The following is an 18,745-nucleotide window of genomic DNA, read 5'->3' as shown; positions in this document are numbered from 1 at the left end:
CATCATCATCATCATCATCATCATCATCATCATCATCATCATCATCATCATTCCTCACCCCAGAATGCCATCCTCTTGCTTTGTTTTCCCTCCTTGCGACCCCAAAATGCACACACATACATGTGTAGCAAAAGCATTTACATATTGTATCAATTCGCCAAATTGAAAGGGAATCATTTGTAACATTCGCATTGTAGCATTCGAATATTACACAATAATAATAATAATAATAATAATAATAATAATAATAATAACAATAATAATAATTTTTAAAAAAAGCCTCTTGCAAAGTGAGGTGCCCTGATGGGAGCAAGGAAATGAAAGGGAAATGTAGCACTAGCACACACACATTCTATCTATATGTATCAACCTGTATTAAAAAGCATTAGCATAGTCTGTCAAAAATATAAAATTAAAAAATAAGAAGAGAGAGAGAAAGCTGCCTGCAAGAAGGAGGCATGTTCCATTCTCCGCTCTCCCTCTGACCATCCCTCCCCTGAACTTGACCCTTTCTCTGGCTCCATCCTCCTCCTCCTCCTTAGCCCTGATTCTGCCCTTGACACCCTTTCTCCGGCTCCTTCCTTCACCCTGATGAAAGGGAGGCATGTTCTGCCCTCCCTCTGCCCTAAATAAATAAAGCAAATAAATGAATGAATGAATAAATAAATAAATAAATAAATAAATGTTAATAATAAATAATAATAATAATAAATCCCTCCCCTGAACTTAACCCGATCATGACCGGGACAAAGTTCATATTTGCCAGACCTGGTTTTTCTCAAAAGCTACAGTTTTTACTCTGCTTTCAAAAGACCCACGCCAAGGGGCATTTACCCCTGAACGGGTGTGGAAGCCTCAGTTTTACTTGTGGAAGAATTGGGGCCAATATGAACTTCCCGTGTTTAATCCGGTTTCTGAACCGGGGTAAAAAGTAGTCTGAATGGCCCCTGAGGGTGGCAAACTACTACCACTGGCGTAGAAAATTGCCAAAAGCCATCAGGGGTCTCACATTGCCCCCTTTCCCAACAGAACCTCAGGGGAACATATTGCTGTAGTGCCCCACCCCTGAAATATTTTATTTTCCCCCTTCCTTAAAATGACAATGGTTTGATGGGAGGCAATTTTGCCATCTTTGAGAGAGGGTGGCTAGGTTGTTTTAGGTCAAGGAAGAAAACAAGGAGTGTGGAGGACATTTCTGGTAAAACAACAATTATTTCCAATTTACATGGCCCTTGGACACCCAGGAAATGTCCTTGGGGTCGTATGTGGCCTGCAGGCAAAATTTTCCCCACCCAATGAATCAGATTGTTTCCATAAACAATTTGATCATCTCTGCATTCATACAAGAAGGAGAGTGGCAGTGGGGTATTGTGACAGGAGGAGGTCACTGGGTCTGGGCTACTTCTTTCTATGAATGCTGCTTTGGAGGTCTTTGGGATCAGCTTTATAACCTTTCCTCCCATAGTGCCTTGGATGCAAGGACCCTGAGCCAGAAATTCATGAAATAAGCAGCAAAGAGACAGCATCCCCCTCTTCCTCCTCCTTTTCCCTGCTACTTCAGCTACCATCTCCCAAGTAATTATATAAGCAGAGCAATAGTGCATTTTAGTGTTGGATGGTTTTGTTTAAAGTAAAAGTATTGTGCAGAAAATCTCACAGTGGGGAAATCAGGAAATAGTCAACCGTTTTGGCAAGTATTATGTTGTTAATACTTGTATGTAAAGTTGAATTCCTCAAAATGAATTCTTGGCTCTCTCACTATTCCATGGATAGATGACTGTTTGGCACATCGTTTGGTTCATGACAAATCATTTACAGCTTGATCCTGTTAATAATGACCTCATTATTTTGTCCATGCAGAAATTGTCCTCAGAAAGACCAAGTTCTGATGGAGAGGGTCCTGTAGAAAATGGAATAGCTGCCATCTGTAATGGAAAAGAACAGGGTAAGATTCTGTGAATAATTGAGTGATACTGTAGAATGCTCACAGGTATTCCTAAGTACTGGAAAAGTGAAAATTTTCATAGGCATCCTCTTTGAAGGAACTGAGAAGTCAGTTTGGCAGGATGTAGAAGCTTGCTGGTGGTAGAGATAGATGAGGCTGTGTGGACTGGACAAGGTAGGAAGGCCCAGATGTTATGGAGGTCAAGGAAAAGGAAAGCTGTAGAAAAGGGGCAGTTAGAAATTCACTGAAACAGAGAAACGTAGGAAAACATTAGGGACAGGAAATAGATGCCAGAGGAACTTGAGTAAAGCCAATAAGTACGTATATAGCAAAGGTTGATCTCTCTCTCTCTCTGGCTTTGCTTTGCGAACGAAGATTCAGGAAAGACTCATCCCGCGCTTTGTACAAGTGTGTTGGTGACTAAAAAGGCCAATCCGAGACAGACAGGTCCAGTTGCAGAAAACACAGCGGAAAGTCTCCTTGGGTGATGTTCCCGGGTTGTGGTTCTTTCTGCGTTCTGCAAAGGTTGATACAGGACTTCCAAAATGAGCACAGAATAAAATTAGTACTAAACACTGATTGATACTAGCTGGCAGGCAAAGGGCTAATGAGACCATATCAGTGGGCACAGCCCCAAAATATATCCCCTGAGAGAACACTTCAGAGAGAGGTACACGTGCCAACATGCAGGGATCCTGTACATTTTGTGAGTGCAGTGCAGTAAACAGAAGATTCCCCATTACTACACTTCTATGTTCAGTTGAGCAATAGATGTTACACTCTTCCTTGTCATTTGAAAGACACTGAGAATTAAGATGGCAGGTAGGTAAAAACCAGGCAGTTCACTCTGCATTGCCCTGTTTGGGCTGCTTGCTGAAGTTTCTTAAAAGGAGTTGGTGGGGGGAGAAGGAAAATAGAAATGGGAAGGAAGAAAAGGCTCATTTCCTGCCTATGTCCCTTGTGTACTTGAGGAAATGCTTCAGAGTGACCTACAGTGGACCATGTAGGGTTCTGGATATGTGCAGGATAACTGAGGGGCTGGTTTGGGAAGATAGAGGGTATGCACTCACTTGTATGATGGATTAATGGAGTTCATGATTGCATTTCCGTCAATGGGCAAAACTGTTTAGAGTGTGTTGCAAGTATGTGTGGATCTTGTGGTTGCAGTTTGGGGAATTAGTGAATGAGGCAAAGTGTCTGTTTGTGAGGGTAGGGCTGATCCTGAAAAAATGAGAGAACTGTGGGTTTACGGGAGCAGTTTTATGTGTTGTGGTCAAGCCTCCCCTCTATCCTCTACCAAGGACTTGGTTAAATTACTTGTCTTGAACTTTAACAATCTCTCTTTAAGTGAAATTGATGTTTTGTCCCCAGCCATCCCCATCACAGCACTCTTCTGGTGGTGGGTGTCATGGCAATGATAACATTATAAATGTTCCTACTAGCCTGGAAAGTTCGAAACTGTGAGAGCTCTTGTATTTTCAAGAAATACATAGAAGGATTCTGATGTTCACTGCAATGCTATGTAATTGTTAAGTTTCCTCTTCTTTGCAATTCTTAAGGGGAAAAAGGCACATCTCTTACTAACATTTAAATAATATTCTTTCTTCTTCGTGGTCTCTGCGAATCATACAAATGGGTTGTACTGCGCCTGCGCAGTGCCTTCGGAAACTTCTGGAATCACTAGGCAAAGTACTCTTTGCAACATGTTGAAACTTTTTGGCGGTAGCTCCGCCCATCCCTTATAAAGCCCCTGCCTTCCCGCTCTTTCCCCAGTTCCTTTTTTTCCGCCGCGTTAGCTGCTTAGGGAACTTCGCTGTTGGAAATCTCAGTTTGGAATCACGTTTTTGACCTCAGACCGTTATTTGACCACTCTTTGCTTGACCATTGGCTTGGACTCTGGACTGTGTTTTTGCTCGCTCCTTCTGATTTGGCAGTCTTCCCAGACCGGCATTGACCTCGGACTGTCTGACTACGAGTTGTGAGTGGACCATGCCATCAGTCCCCTTTAAGAAATGTTCTGTTTGCGGGGGTAAGATTCCCGGTCAAGACCCCCACTCGGCTTGCCTTCTTTGTTTGGGCGAGGCGCATGTTCCTGCATCCTGTGCCTTGTGCAAATCTTTAACCCCTCAGGCCAGGAAAAATAGGGAGACTAGATTAAAGGCCGCTATTTACACAAAGGTTTTCACCGCGGGCGCTATGTCTTCCCTACCGGCTCCTTCCACGGCTGCAAACCCGTTGCCGACCTTGCCCGAGACTCCGGCCCAACTTGTTCCTGCCGAGCCTGGTAGAGCTGGAGATGTTGCTCCTACCTCGTCATCCGTTCCTCGAGCCTCCCTGGATGCCCCGGACACCGAGGCCCCGTTGGAAGGCGCACCTCGATCCGCCAAGAAGGATAAACAGGAGAAGCGCAAGAAGAGCTCAAAGGAGAGCCGCGCTTCAGACAAGGATTCGAGCTCCCACAAGGGTTCTGCCTCGAAATCCTCTTTCCCTCAGGCCTCTACCGCCAAGGCCTTAAAATCTCCAGACCCAGCCAAGGCCCAGGCCACCGTGCCGCTGGCGCCTTCGGCTTCAAAGAAGTCCCATGCGAGGTCCCCGGACGGAGGACACTCGGCCGCCAAGCGCCACCGTTCTGAGAAACGGTATACGGACGGGTCCAGGCATAAGGAGACCCCCCCCGAGAGCCATCGGATGCCGATCGGAGGCTTTCGGATTCTCGCTCCGCGGCTAGAGCTCTCCGGACCCCCGAGACCGTCGACACCTGTCCCGGGCGCCGAAGCACTTCCCCAACCAGGTCCCGGCCTCTTTCGACGTTCCGTCATGCTCCGGAGGACATCATTATGGACCTTTCCGAGCCAGCATCACCTGCCAGCCTGAGAGAGGACAGGCGATCCCCCACCCCGATGCCCACGTCGATGGTTCACCGTGCCTTGGTGCATCGTGCCGCCTCGCCATCTCCTCCACGCCCCTCCGAGGCCGACTATTTCTATGATGAGGTGACTGACACCTACTACATGGCTGTTCCCCACGACTCCATCAAATCCCACTTCGGGCCGCCTGCTGAGAGACCTAGACCACGTGCATCCTCCAGGCCCTCCCGCGCAGCGACAGCTCTGCCTAGCCGCATTTCGGCGGCCACCGATCTGGAGGTCGTTGATCTGGAGTCAAGACAGGAGACATCCTCTCAGGCGCACTATCATCCTGGAGACGACTCGGATGCCTCTTCTGACGACAACTATCGGCCGTCGAATCAGGAGTTTGCCCAGCCGGGTGCAGTGTCCCCCTCGGACGACGTACGCACATTTGCCGAGCATGTGATTAAGATGGGGAACGCTCTTGATATCCAATTTGCCCAGGCGGAGGATGAGGCCTCGGATCCGATCGAGAGGAGGATTCATGGCAAGCTTCCCACTCCACCTGCCATTCCTCTGCTCCCTTCATTGGAGAAGCTAGCCAGACGTTCGTGGGCAGCCCCAGCATTGACAGCTGCTAGTAACAGGAAGATTGAATCCCTGTACAGAGTGGCTCCATGCCCGACATGGCTGCTTGAACATCCGCGCCAGAACTCAGCCATCGTGGAGGGTTCCCAGCGCGCCTCCACTCCTAAAGCTTCCTTGATGCCGTCAGACAGAGAGGCTAAGAAAATCGACGCCCTCGCTAAAAAGGCCTATTTTTCTTCGGCCCTGGGGATGAGAGTAGCCAATTATAACGCGTGTATGGGCGCATACATACAATGGCTCATGGAGAAGATCTCCCCTCTCATTCCGGACCTTCCCGACGACTCCCAAGGCATCCTCTCCGAAGTCCAAGACGAGGCTCATTCAGTTGGCAGCTGGATCATCACATCGGCAAGACATTCTACTGACTGTGCCGCGAAATCCATGTCAGCAGCCATCGCCTCGCGGAGGCATGCATGGTTGAGGTCCTCCGATTTGAACCAGAATGCCCGCTCCACAATCGAGGACATGTCCTTCGATGAAGACGGCCTCTTCCACAGCGAAACGGATGAGAAGTTGAATTTCAAGTATAGGATGAGGACCGCAGCCAAGAAACACGGTATGTCGTCCTCTCCTCAGGCTTCTTCCCGTAAGCGCTTTACAGGCATCCGTCAGTGGTATGGCCAGGGCCAGAGACCCTATCAGCAGGACCGCCCATTCCAGACAGCGCTATCCTCTTCTTCGGGACGTCGTTCTGGCTCCAAGTACAAAAAAGGCTACAGGAGGCAGGATCCCGAACAAAATAAGAAGAGGAACTGAGGGGACGCCGCGTACTCCGTCACCCCTTCCTCTCCTGTCTTCCTAGATAGACTGAGGCCATTTTCCACCATCTGGGCCTCGATCTCCACCGATTCTTGGGCACTTACCATCGTCCGTAGGGGTTACGCCCTTGAATTCGAAGAACTCCCACCAACTGGAGTTTTCCTTTCCACCCTCCCCTCGGACACCCTTCTCGACGAAGTACGCACCCTCTTAGCAAAAGGCGTTATTTCACCGATAGACGCCATGGACTTTCCTAGATGTTTCTTCTCTCGCTATTTTACAGTCCCCAAGGCCGATGGGGGCATCAGGCCCATACTAGACTTAAGAGCCCTTAACGCCTATCTCTCCTACAGGCGTTTTCGTATGGTAACGCTTGCTTCTATCTTGCCTTTATTATACCAGGGCCTGTGGTTCGCGACGATCGACCTAAAGGACGCCTACTTCCACGTCAGCATCTGCGAGAGTCACCGCAGGTTCTTAGCCTTTGCCGTCGGGACCGACGCCTACAAGTACAACGTCCTCCCCTTCGGTCTGTCCACAGTGCCTCGAGTTTTCACCAAGTGCATGGCACCTGTAGTATCCCATCTACATCGCCGGGGCATCAGAGTCTTCCCGTACCTAGACGACTGGCTGATCGTGGCGCCATCGGACCAAGAGCTCAGCCGTCACATTGCCGAAACCTTAGAGCTCCTACAAAGTCTGGGACTGGTCGTAAACCTCGAGAAGTCTCAACTACTACCCTCCAGGCGCATAAGGTTCGTCGGCTCGACCCTCGACTCAAACACTTGTGTCGCATCCTTGCCCTCTGACCGTTTCCGAACCCTCGCCCGAGCCACCGGCAGATGTGTCGGCCAAAGAAGAGTCATTGCCAGGGACGTCCAGGTAGCCCTAGGGCATATGGCATCAACAACCTTCGTAACACCGTGGGCAAGGCTCCGGTCCCGACCTCTCCAGTCCTGGTTCCTTTCCGTCTTCGACCCAGAGGCAGACCACCCGTCACGTCATCTCACGATCCCGAGGCCAGTCGCCCGCTCCCTCCACTGGTGGCTCGACTCCCGGAACGTTTGCGCTGGCATGCCTTTTTCACAACCCCAGCCGGAGGTTGTGTTGACCACCGACGCATCAGAGGACGGATGGGGAGCCTACACCACAGACTTGTGGGCCAAAGGCCAGTGGTCCCAGGACGAAAGGAGGCTGCACATCAATGCCCTAGAGCTGTTGGCGGTACAGAAGGCTCTAAGGGTCTTCGAGTCCTCCCTATCCAACAAGGTTGTTCAGCTCAGGACGGACAACACCACCGTCATGTATTACCTGAACAAGCAGGGAGGAACCAGATCTCGCACACTACTCGACATCACACTCGAGGTCTGGGATTGGTGCATAGACCGGAACATCCTACTCCAGGCAGTGCACCTGCCGGGTATCCAGAACGACCTGGCGGACCTTCTCAGCAGGTCTCCGTCTCAATGCCACGAGTGGAGACTCCACCCCGACACGGTGCTCGACCTCTTCAGTCGGTGGGGAACCCCACAAATAGACTTGTTCGCGACTGTACACAACACCCATTGTCCCCAGTTCTGCTCCCGAACGCCGAACGAACAATCCCTCGGGGACGCGTTCGGGTTCCTCTGGTCGGGGGTTATGCTGTACGCGTTCTCCCCCTTCCCGTTGATCACCAGGACAGTCTCCAAGATGACATCGGATGCCACGGATGCCATCCTGATCACTCCATGGTGGCCGGGACAACCTTGGTTCCCCTGCCTCCTCCACCTCTCCCGGGCCAACTTCCTCCGGATCGAGCACAGACCGGATCTCCTCACGGTTCAAGAGGGTCGGGTTCGACACCCGGACATCGACACCCTTCCCCTGTTGGCGTGGAGGATCCATCCCTAGCACGGCTACCGTCCCCCGTACGCAGAGTCATTCTGGCTGCCCACAAGCCAGCTACTCAGAAGTCCTATGCTTTGAAATGGAACAGGTTCACCAGGTTCCTAGCCAGCAGACAACTGTCTCCAGCCCAAGTCACGACACCGGTGGTCCTGGACTTTTTGATGTCTTTGATCGACTCAGGCCTCTCTCTCACCTCTGTCAAGTGTTACTTGTCGGCCATCTGTTCTTCTTTTCCGTTCAATGGGAAGCCCTCCTTTTTCAAAGACCCCTTGGTGAAGGGTTTCCTCAAAGGATGCAGTAACCTTCGCCCGCAGGCAGCTCTACCACCTCCGGCCTGGAGCCTTGATGCGGTGCTACAAACATTACAGTCCAAACCGTTCGAACCCTTGGCCACCACGGACATCAGACTGCTAACTTGGAAAACAGTTTTTCTGGTGGCCATCACCTCTGCCCGCCATGCGGGCGAGCTCTGTGCCTTGCGTCGAGACCAACCATACCTCAAATTTCACCTGGACAAGGTAGTTCTTAGAACAGACATTACTTTCTTGCCCAAAGTTGTCTCTGTATTCCACATGTGCCAGGACATTGTTCTCCCGACTCTGGCCCCGAACCCGACCACCGATGCCGAGCGAGCCCTGCACACCTTAGACGTTCGTAAAGCCCTGGCCTTCTACCTCGACAGGACTAGAGACTCTAGCCGCTCCGAAAGACTGTTCCAGTGCTATTCGGAGTCCAAAAAAGGACTGCCTGTGTCGGCTCAGAGACTCTCTAAGTGGGTATCTAACACTATTTGTTTATCTTATGAGCTTTTGGGTAAACCCTTGCCAGCTAGGGCTCGGTCTCACACTACCAGGGCAGTTGCAGCATCTTCTGCCTTTTTGTCAGGTGTGCCCTTGGATGACATCTGCAAGGCTGCAGTGTGGTCGCAACCTATAACCTTCATCAAGCACTACAGGTTGGATACCAGGGCCAGAAGGGATGCAGCCTTTGGGAGGGCTGTCTTGTTGTCTGGGTTGCACTGACTATGGTCTGGGGTGCACATGTTGTTTTCCCTTTTTGCATCATTCCACAAACAAGATGTTTATCAAATTTCTGGGCTCATGATACTATTGGGTTGAGTTCATGAAGCTTTGTTGGTTGTTTATCTTAACCTTATGGTGATAATAATAACACCAATTAGACCACCGCTTTGTGTCTTTCTCTTTGCTTTATTGCTATTAACAATAGTGTTGGAGACAAGGTTAATATGACACTCCCTCCACCATTGACCTTAGCTTGCTAGTCTCAACCCATTTGTATGATTCGCAGAGACCACGAAGAAGAAGGACAGGTTGCTTACCTGTAACGGTATTTCTTCGAGTGGTCATCTGCGAATACATACAAATCCCGCTCATCCTCCCCTCAGTGTCCTGCTCTTTATTGGCTCACCCTTATCGCCTACTTGGCGGAAAAATTGCGGAACTGGGGAAAGAGCGGGAAGGCAGGGGCTTTATAAGGGATGGGCGGAGCTACCGCCAAAAAGTTTCAACATGTTGCAAAGAGTACTTTGCCTAGTGATTCCAGAAGTTTCCGAAGGCACTGCGCAGGCGCAGTACAACCCATTTGTATGTATTCGCAGATGACCACTCGAAGAAATACCGTTATAGGTAAGCAACCTGTCCATCTGTGCCTATGTAGATGCAAGCCTGTTTGAGTTCTGACATTAGGGCAGTTAAGAGACCATTAATCATTTATCCCCTAGTTGGCAATCAACAGGAAATGATCAGGATCTCCAGACAGCAAAAGGTTTCATTAACATTGGAAATGACATACAGAGTATGTAATTGTGAAAATAAATTAGAAGAGAATCTTGTTAGAGCGCTTTATAAAATGTTTCTGTGAAACCTTTTTTTAATTCTGTATCCTGCGCCATACTTGGTCTTGCTGCGGGGAGCACACGGGGCGGAAGTTGCGGCGTGTCCCATTTAATAGAATAGGGGCGCGCGCCTGTGGTGCCCCGCGCGCTGCCATGCACGAGCCCCATTGTTTCCAATGGGGCTTGAGCATAGGTGGAATTCATCTTATGCGGTGGGATCCGAAACGGATCCCTCGCGTAAGGAGAGGGCCAACTGTATGATGCCTGACCAGCAGTGAAAGGTGTAATGGAGAAACAGCTTTATCCAGAAGTGTGTAGGGATTTTCCAAGGCTGATCAAAAATTTGTTCTAGCTATGAGTATTCAGCCATTCAATCATATTGGCCCTTCATTACAGGCAACTTTTTTTGTCACCTGCTCATGATAAATATTTTTGTGGCACAACTGCATCTGATTCATAGTTTGGTTTTTGAAATATAAAACTAAGATCATCTTTTTCTTGACAGTAAAGAGGAAAAAAAAAGTTCAAAGACAGACTCCAAAAGCACTGTCTCTAAAGTAACAGGGAAGAAGATTACAAAGATAATTGGCTTAGGAAAGAAGAAGCCCTCCACAGATGAGCAAACCTCATCAGCTGAAGAAGATATCCCAACATGTGGTAAGTGGTCTCATTATAGTGTCAGCAGCAATTAAGTCAGAAAGGAGAACAAGAAGCAAAAGCTCAGCCAAGCTTGTCTTCTAGGTTTCACTAGCTCTGTTCTTCTAAAGGCTGCCTACTCTCAGGTTTCAGCTCAAATAACTTTAAACATTGTGACACACTCTTGACCCTCATAGTTTACCAAAAAATTCCAGTCCAGTTTCACGAATTCTTGCTGTTATGTTAGTGTAACGTGGCCAACTCTTAAGGGAGGGGCCACGTGCTCTTGCTTTAAAACTTTTGCAATATTTTTGCCCCATTCCCCCACCCCTGCCATATTTTGAAGTCTTTCTGGTATATTTTAGGCCCAGCATGGACTTTTGTTTCTCCAAGAGAAAATGACCCAGAAGTCAACTTTGCACCCTTTCCTGTTAGAAAAAACGGACTGTCCTGGACCTAAAATGGCCGGGGATGGGGAATTGTGGCAAAATTGCATAAAGGGCACTTAGGGGTAAATATTTTTTTTTAAAAAATTAAGGAGGCCTGGGAGTCACAAAAAGAGTACTGGGGGCTGCATGGAAATGCTTTCCCTACCCCTGCATTAGTGTACATCTCCACATGTGCCAGTTGTAAGCACACAGTCATAGACATTCCCCAATCCAATGACATTGCTTGATTTCCCATTGACTAGTCTGATTAATATTCTCTCCCTGTGCTTCATAACTTACCAAATGTGTTTTCTGACTGGGGAGTGGATAGTTGCAATTGTATGTGGCAGCATTCCTTTATAATGATCTTTTTCAGCATCCCTAACATTATAGCTCTTCCTGTCTTGACTCTCTTTTCACATTATTCTGTGACATCCCTTTCTCATCCTCTCTACCTGTTGTTCTTCTGAATGCCACCCCATCAGCCTCCTGACTTCTTTGCTTTACTTTCCTGGTATGTAGGCAGCCTTTTGCTTCAGTACTTTTTACTCAGTACGTTCATTCTCCTGCCTACCCATTTAACTTTTTATCTTATCCAGCTTTCCTGTGTGCATTTGTGCATTTTATCACTAACACACATCCTCTCCTGTCCTGAGGAGTTGTGTGGTTCTTTTCTTCTCTGCACCTTTTTTTCTTTTTAAAACTTATCTCAGTTGCCTTTTCTGTCAGCAATGTATAGGGTCTTGTTTGTTCCTCTTTAGTTAGACCAGAATTTTTGAAAATGTTTCAGAAAGCAGCAATGATTCCCATTTCATTGTCAGAAGAATTTAATGGAGGAAGATATTGAAGAGTGATAGATTTTTTAAAAGTTTCCACTACAACATGTTCAGTAGAAGCCTCAAAGATATTCTTGGGTCTCTCCCAGTTCTTTGCTTTGAGATAAAAAATTTCATTGTGAAATGGCTGTACAATCAGGACTGTGTAATAATTCATGCTACTAGTATGGCATCACAACTTCCAGCAAAAACAACTTTGCAACTCACTGTGTTTTGAAGATGGCTATGCAGTTGAACTGGTGAAATGGAGATCATTCAAGTGACTTAAGAAAGCTTTGGTGTAAAGCAATCCCATTTTCCGCTTTGCTCCTGTTTTTACTCCTTAGACACAAGCAGTTTGTGTTGATAAGCAATTTGTACTTACCTGAAGTAAAATAGTGAAGATGCTTGTTTTGTTCCTGTAGGATACCTTAATGTACTATCAAATAACCGTTGGCGTGAGCGCTGGTGCAGAGTGAAGGATAATAAGCTCATTTTCCATAAAGACAGGACAGATCTAAAGACCCATATTGTCTCTATTCCTCTCCGTGGCTGTGAAGTCATTCCAGGATTGGACTCCAAGCATCCCCTCACATTCCGCCTGCTTCGAAATACACAGGAGGTTGCAGTCTTAGAGGTATGTCTTTTACATCAAGGTGGGGAACCTCCAGCCTTTGGGCCAAATATGGCTGGCCAGACTGGCCTTAGGATAAATCTCTCCCTTTCAGAGGAGCCATCCCCCTCAGAAGGAAAAAGGGAAAGGAGAGTGACTGATGTACAACTTTTGAGACATATCTCACTCAGTTTGTTCCTCCCTCCCCTTCTCTCCCTTGCACTCCCCATGGGGGAGGTGATGGAAGACTGCAGGCAGCACTGCCTTTGAGGGGTTCCTGAAGTCTTTACTGAGTGCACTTAACTCTGCCTTCCCTGTGTGTGGAAGGAAAAACTGAAGTGAAACTTGAAGTACCAGAAGAGCTCTGATCTCATGGGTCACCTGGCTTCTGATGTGCAGGCTGAGTGCCCTTATCTATTCCTCCCCTGAGTGGAGAAGGCAAAGGAACAGAGGAGGCAACTGGTTGACTGAGGCACTGGCAGGAGAAGATGGTGCTTTATCTGCGGATCCAGTGACATCAGGGGTCTGGCCTCACCCTCAGATATCATCCAGACCATTGCAGGTCTCCCCCTAAAAACAGTTCTCCACTCCAGATTTACAGGAATGGGTGTGAACAGTATTGCCTATGGAGCAAGCAGTATGTTCTGTATCTAAGAAAATAATGTACTTCTGTTAAGAATCCCTGGTTTACCTTCATCACCATTCTTGGCTATCAGGAGCTCTTAACCTTTCCTGACTTTTCATTCTAAGCTCTATTTAAACTTTAGGAGTACTAAGCCTAACATTCACTTAACTATAATACTTCTTTCCCTAGAAGTATCTGATACCCCTGTTATGAAACCCCCTTTCCCCCTCTGCCTCTATTTACAGTGAGTTTCAAACTCAAAACCCCTGCTATTTCACATGACAAAGTCATTGACCTACATCTTCAGGCCAGAAAGTGGCTTCAATGGATTCTCTGTGTCTAGTTTTTAATTTACATTCATTATTAAGTCCCTGAGGAGAAGATATTTGGGGAAGTAGGATGATGGCTTGTCTTTTCTCATTATGGCAGCTGTTTGATCCTACAGTGTAATTGTCTTTTGTGTTGTACTATATATGTCAGGATGAACTTATCTGTATTGTAAGGTTGCCTGCAGGACCAAGTCCCCTGCCTTCAGAGGGTCATCTTGGCTATCACATTTTTTTCTCAGAAACTTCTCCCTCAGGAGGCTAACTTGATAGCAACTTAGATGTCTTTTTAGTGCCACACAAAAGCCTTTTTATTCCTTCAGTCTCTTAATTCTTAACTATATGATAGCATTTTATTAACCGCTGCTTTTATCTTGCTGCTTATACATTTTTAGCTGCTTTTATTCCTGTAGTTTTTCGATTCCATGATGCATGTGAACCACCCCAGGGTTTTTTTTTTTTTCATTAAAAAGCAAATCCACTAAATTTGATAAAGCTAAAAAAATTGATTGCACTCATATTAAAATTGTTGGTATCTTTGCAAGAGATGTAGTGTTTTCCTGTGATTTCCCCCCTTCTTACATAGGCATCATCATCAGAAGACATGGGCAGGTGGATTGGGATTTTGCTGGCTGAGAGTGGCTCCTCTGCAGACCCTGGCACTCTGCACTATGACTACATTGATGTGGACATAACAGCAAGTGTCATTCAAGCTGCAAAGCAGACCTTCTGGTAGGAGGAGCTAAACCATACAAACTTTTCCAGGCACTCTGGGTTCCCATTGCTTGCATTTGGTATCACAAAATCTTGGCAGTCTTCCATTCATTAATAGATGCCATGCCAAAAACTCACTAAGGCCTTCTCTTCACTGGAGTATCTTGGGCTTGGAGTTGACCTCTCCCTGTTACCTGGCCCTCCGTTTCTGCACTGTGGCGGCTATCTGCTAGAGCAACTTGCTGAGATGCCCGGTGCTTCCACCACTTATGGGTCACTCATTTCTGAACTCAGAACAAGAAGCCCAGTGCCAGTCACATGGCTGGCCTCCTTGTTCTGACCTCAGAGCTAACATCTGGTGAGAATAGCATACATACTGGGCAGTTCTGTGGGATGCCCATGCAGAATGCTGCTGCAACACGGAAATGAAGGACTCTGGATCTTCCCAAAAGATTTGGAGTAAGAGGTAGGCTATTTTACTTAGTTCTAAGGTTGTTATACCCTGGTTCTGGTGCTGAACGTGCTTGATGCTGTCCAGACTGTTCTCACCAGAACCAGAGTTTTGGCTGTGTGTTATCTGAAAAGGATGACACCAGAACAGTGGGAAACGAGCCTTTTGACCTGTGCAGATAAGGCCTAAGCTCCCTGTGACAACAGTTTGTCTGTATCTCCTTGAAACAATGAGTGGAGGGAAAACTTGCCAAGTGACTTAAACTACAATCACTTATTTGAGAATACTTTCAGTAGAATTTACCTCTGGGTAAATATGCTTAGGATTAACAATGAACTATTCATTTTTACTTAGAATGCTTTACACAATGAAATTGCTGTTGATTAGTGTTACATCCCAATTACAGAAAACTTAATTGATTGATAATTGATCTATCAGTGCATATGTGGGGAAAACATAATTCTAAAACAGTTTGCTTAGAGGACACACACTCATGTTAGAAGAGGCATTCCTCCTGTGGGTATGAGAAAAAAGTGTTTTATGATTATGTTTGCCTTTTGCAGTTTTCTTATATATACCCTATATACTCATGTATAATTTGAGAAATTTAGGTCAAGAAATTCATCCAAAAAACCTGGCTATATGGTATGACCTGAGTCTCCCCCCAGCTGGGGTTGGCAAGGGTTGGGCCAGCTGGGGAGAGGCTGGGAAAGGTGACTGATCACCCTGCATCCTCTCCCCAGCTGCGCTTCCTCCCCTGGGGAAAGTCTAGCTGGGAAGAGGCTGGGAAAGGTGACCGATCACCCTGCATCCTCTCCCCAGCTGAGCTTCCTCCCCTGGGGAAAGCCCAGCTGGAGAGAGGCTTTGGAAGGGCAGCCGATCACCCTACAACCTCTCCCCAGCTGAGCTCCCTCCTTAAGTCTGGCCTTTGACTTATCCACGGGTCATATAAAACCCCTAAATTTTGGCCCCAAAAGTTGACCTTGACTTACACACGGAGTTGATTTTTAGTCAAGTATATACAGTACATGTATTAAATATATTTTTAAAAATGTTCAAATGATTCCTACAGTCAACCTACAATCCTTTCAGATTTCAAACAAGGTATATTTGTGCCCTGACCATTAACTTATATTGAATTAAAACTATATATAATGATAATAATACAAAGCAAATGTGACTGAACAAGGGCTAGAGCCTATTTCAAGAATTATTTCGTGGCAGAGCAGGCTGCAAGGAAATTATTTTTTGCAGCCAACATTGATCTGCAGGGATCCATCCAGCAGAGCAGTTCTGAGTGGTTGGGGGAATCTTACACACACACCCTCAAGTAGAGAATGCAGACCACTGTGCAGAATTTGCATGCACTTCGCAGATAAAGTTGCTCAGATCTGCTCCAAACATTGTGGTTAATACATTGCCAGTATGGATATTTTTCGGTTTGTGCAACCTGATGATGTGGGCAGGATCCTTGGAGAGGTGAAAGCCACCAGAAGTGTTTTAGATCTTGTCCTTCTTGAGTTATTAAACAAGCCAGAGGGGGACTGCCTGGGTGGGTGAAAGGGGTAGTTAATGCCTACCTATAACAAAGCAATGTTCCAACTTGGCTAAAGGAGGCACTTTGTGAGGTCTTTGTTGAAAAAGCCATCCCTGAATCCCACTATAATGTATAATTATCAGCCAGTGTCCAACCTACCATTTTTTTGGAAAGGTACTGGAACGTGTGGTGGCTTTTCCAACTCCAGGAAATTCTGGATGAAAAGAATTATCTAGATTTATTTCACTCTGTTTTCACACCTATGCAGGAAACTGGACAGGGGAAGTACTCTGCTGGACCTCTCAAATGCTTTCAGTATTGGGCCATTGTATCCTTCTGAGTTGCCTCTTTGGGATGGGACTTGAGGGCACTGTTGTGCAGTAGTTCCGGTCTTTCTTGGAGGGGCGAACTCAGAAGGTGGCATTGGAGGCTTCTGTTCGACACCCTTGCTATTGGGCTGTGGAGTCCCACAAGGTTCAGTTTCATTCTCCATGTCATTTAACATCTACATGAATGCTGGGAGTGGTCATCCAGAGTTTTGGGGTGCTGTGTTACCAGTGTGCAGATGACAGTGAGCTCTGTTTCTCCTTCCTATCTGATTCCAAGGAAGCTGTCTCTGTACTGAACCAATGTCTTCTGTCAGTAATGGACTGGGTGAGAGCAAACAAATTGAAGCTTAATCCAGACAAGACAGAGAGGTACTCCTGGTCCGTTGGAAGGCAGATCAAGGAGTAGAGATTCAGCCTGCATTAGATGGGATTATGATCTCCTCGAATGCTCAGATTTGCAGTTTGTGGGTTCTCCTGGTCTCAGCTTTGAATCTGGAGGCCCATGTTTCTGCAGTGATCAGGAGTGCTCTTGCACATTTAAAGCTTGTGCGCCATCTGAGCCTGTTCATTGAGACGCCAAATATGGCCATGGTGGTACATAACTTTTTACATTACATTTGGATTACTGTAATGAGCTTTATTTTCAGTTGGAGGGCATTCGGAAACTTCCGCTGGTCCAAAGAGCTGCAACCAGACTGTTAACTGGGCCTGGTTACAGAGACCTCACAATGTCGCTGTTGAAAGAGCTCTACTGGCTGCCAGTTTGTTTTGGGACACAATTCAAAGTGTTGGTTATGACCTATAAGGCTATATATGATTCAAGACCAGTCTGTTTGGCAGATCGTATCTCCCTGTGTGAGCCAGCCCAGGCTCTGAGATCATCAGGAAAGGCCCTTCTCTTAAGTCTCACCACCGTCATAAGCACAGGTGGTGGGAACACAAGAGAGGGCCTGCTTGGTGGCTGCCCCCTAGACTCTGGAACTCCCCAGGGAGGCTAAAATGGCCGCCTCCTAATTTTTTCTTTTGTTGTCAGGCTAAACCTTTTTATTCCGACAGGCTTTTAAAACAGAAAGTCTTTAAAGAACGGGCTGAGGTGTTGTATTATTTGAGGTGTATAATAATGGTAATAAGGCTGTTTTCAAGCAATAAATAAGTGAGAACAATAAATAGGTGTACAAAGGTTTGCTTTAAGCAACTCGCAGCGCAGTCTACAAAAATAGAGGGGTCTCTTGAAATCCTGTATTCTGTCAAATGTTTGATATAGAACAATATGTGGATAAATATTTCCCTTAGGCCAAAGCTACATGAATAATTTGATCTGGCTATCAGTGCAGGAGTAACTTTTTGTGAAATATGCTTACAAATAATAGGCCTTATAATTTAGCTATTAAATCACTATGGCCTGTTACAGACTGCCAAAATAAAGCTGCTTCGGGTCTCTTTGGAGGTATGCCATTTAAATGATGCATGCATCCTAAGAATCCGGAAGCTGCACCAAAAGCTGCACTCTGGTGCCTAGGAATGGAGTGTGGCTTTGGTGCGACCTCCAGACTCTTAGGACCCATGCATCATTTAAAAAGCATACCTCCAAAGAGACCCGAAGCAGCTTTATTTTGGCAGTCTGTAACAGGCCTATGTGTATGTTTTTACTAGCAGTCCATAATTTACATTTTACACTTTAATGTCCTTTGCAGTCCTTATAAAAGTTCTCATATACATTTGGAACATTATGATAAACTTCTGTTTTACTTAAAGCAGCATTTTATGCAAAGCATCCTTTAGTCACCGGCCTTATCCAAATCAAAATCAGATGAACATTTGGATGAATATTGGGTTAAGTCTGACTTCTTGTGGCAAGTAAGCACATAAAGATGAATCTAGACTGAGAACTTCAGTAGCAACAGTACATTTGAGTCCCTTCAGTATTAGTAGTTAGCTAGTTGCAAAGCCTCAGACCTTTGCTCTTCTCTTCACCAAAATCAAAATGCATCTTTTTCCCTCCTGAACTGAAGGTCTGAAGATCTGGTTGTGGTTCTCAGAGATTCTCAGGCAGCCATCCAGACAGTTCACCCCCCACTCCCAGTGAAAGACCCACCATGTATAATAAAAGACCATTCTCTTCTAGTGAAATAGAAATATAATACCATCTTCTTCTCAGAGTTGCCTCTTTGGATCTACAAGCTGTAATTACAAAAGTCAAAGGTATTTGCTGCTGCCTCTTAGAACAAGGTACCTCCACTTTCAGAAAGTATATGACCTTCCTTGAGAAAATCTTTTTCACTGGATAGATGATCTTAAGAATTTGACCAGAGCCCCTAAATATTC

At 46.4% G+C, this 18,745-nt stretch overlaps 1 protein-coding gene across 1 annotated transcript in view; it reads left to right on the top strand.

Annotated features, from left to right (window-relative positions):
• Nucleotides 1-18,745, top strand: part of AFAP1 (actin filament associated protein 1) — an 80,971-nt gene that overhangs the window by 49,075 nt on the left and 13,151 nt on the right. Inside the window, exons 8-12 of the mRNA XM_042463831.1 lie at nt 1,861-1,945; nt 2,054-2,056; nt 10,457-10,603; nt 12,251-12,462; nt 13,976-14,121. Of these exons, the coding sequence (XP_042319765.1) occupies nt 1,861-1,945; nt 2,054-2,056; nt 10,457-10,603; nt 12,251-12,462; nt 13,976-14,121 (593 nt within the window). The remainder of the gene's footprint in view (nt 1-1,860; nt 1,946-2,053; nt 2,057-10,456; nt 10,604-12,250; nt 12,463-13,975; nt 14,122-18,745) is intronic.

This window comes from Sceloporus undulatus, chromosome 4 (genome assembly GCF_019175285.1).
Source record: "Sceloporus undulatus isolate JIND9_A2432 ecotype Alabama chromosome 4, SceUnd_v1.1, whole genome shotgun sequence".
NCBI classification, from domain to species: Eukaryota; Metazoa; Chordata; class Lepidosauria; order Squamata; family Phrynosomatidae; genus Sceloporus; species Sceloporus undulatus.
Note: the sequence above shows the minus strand (reverse complement) of the source record. Positions and strands in the feature narration are given on the sequence as shown.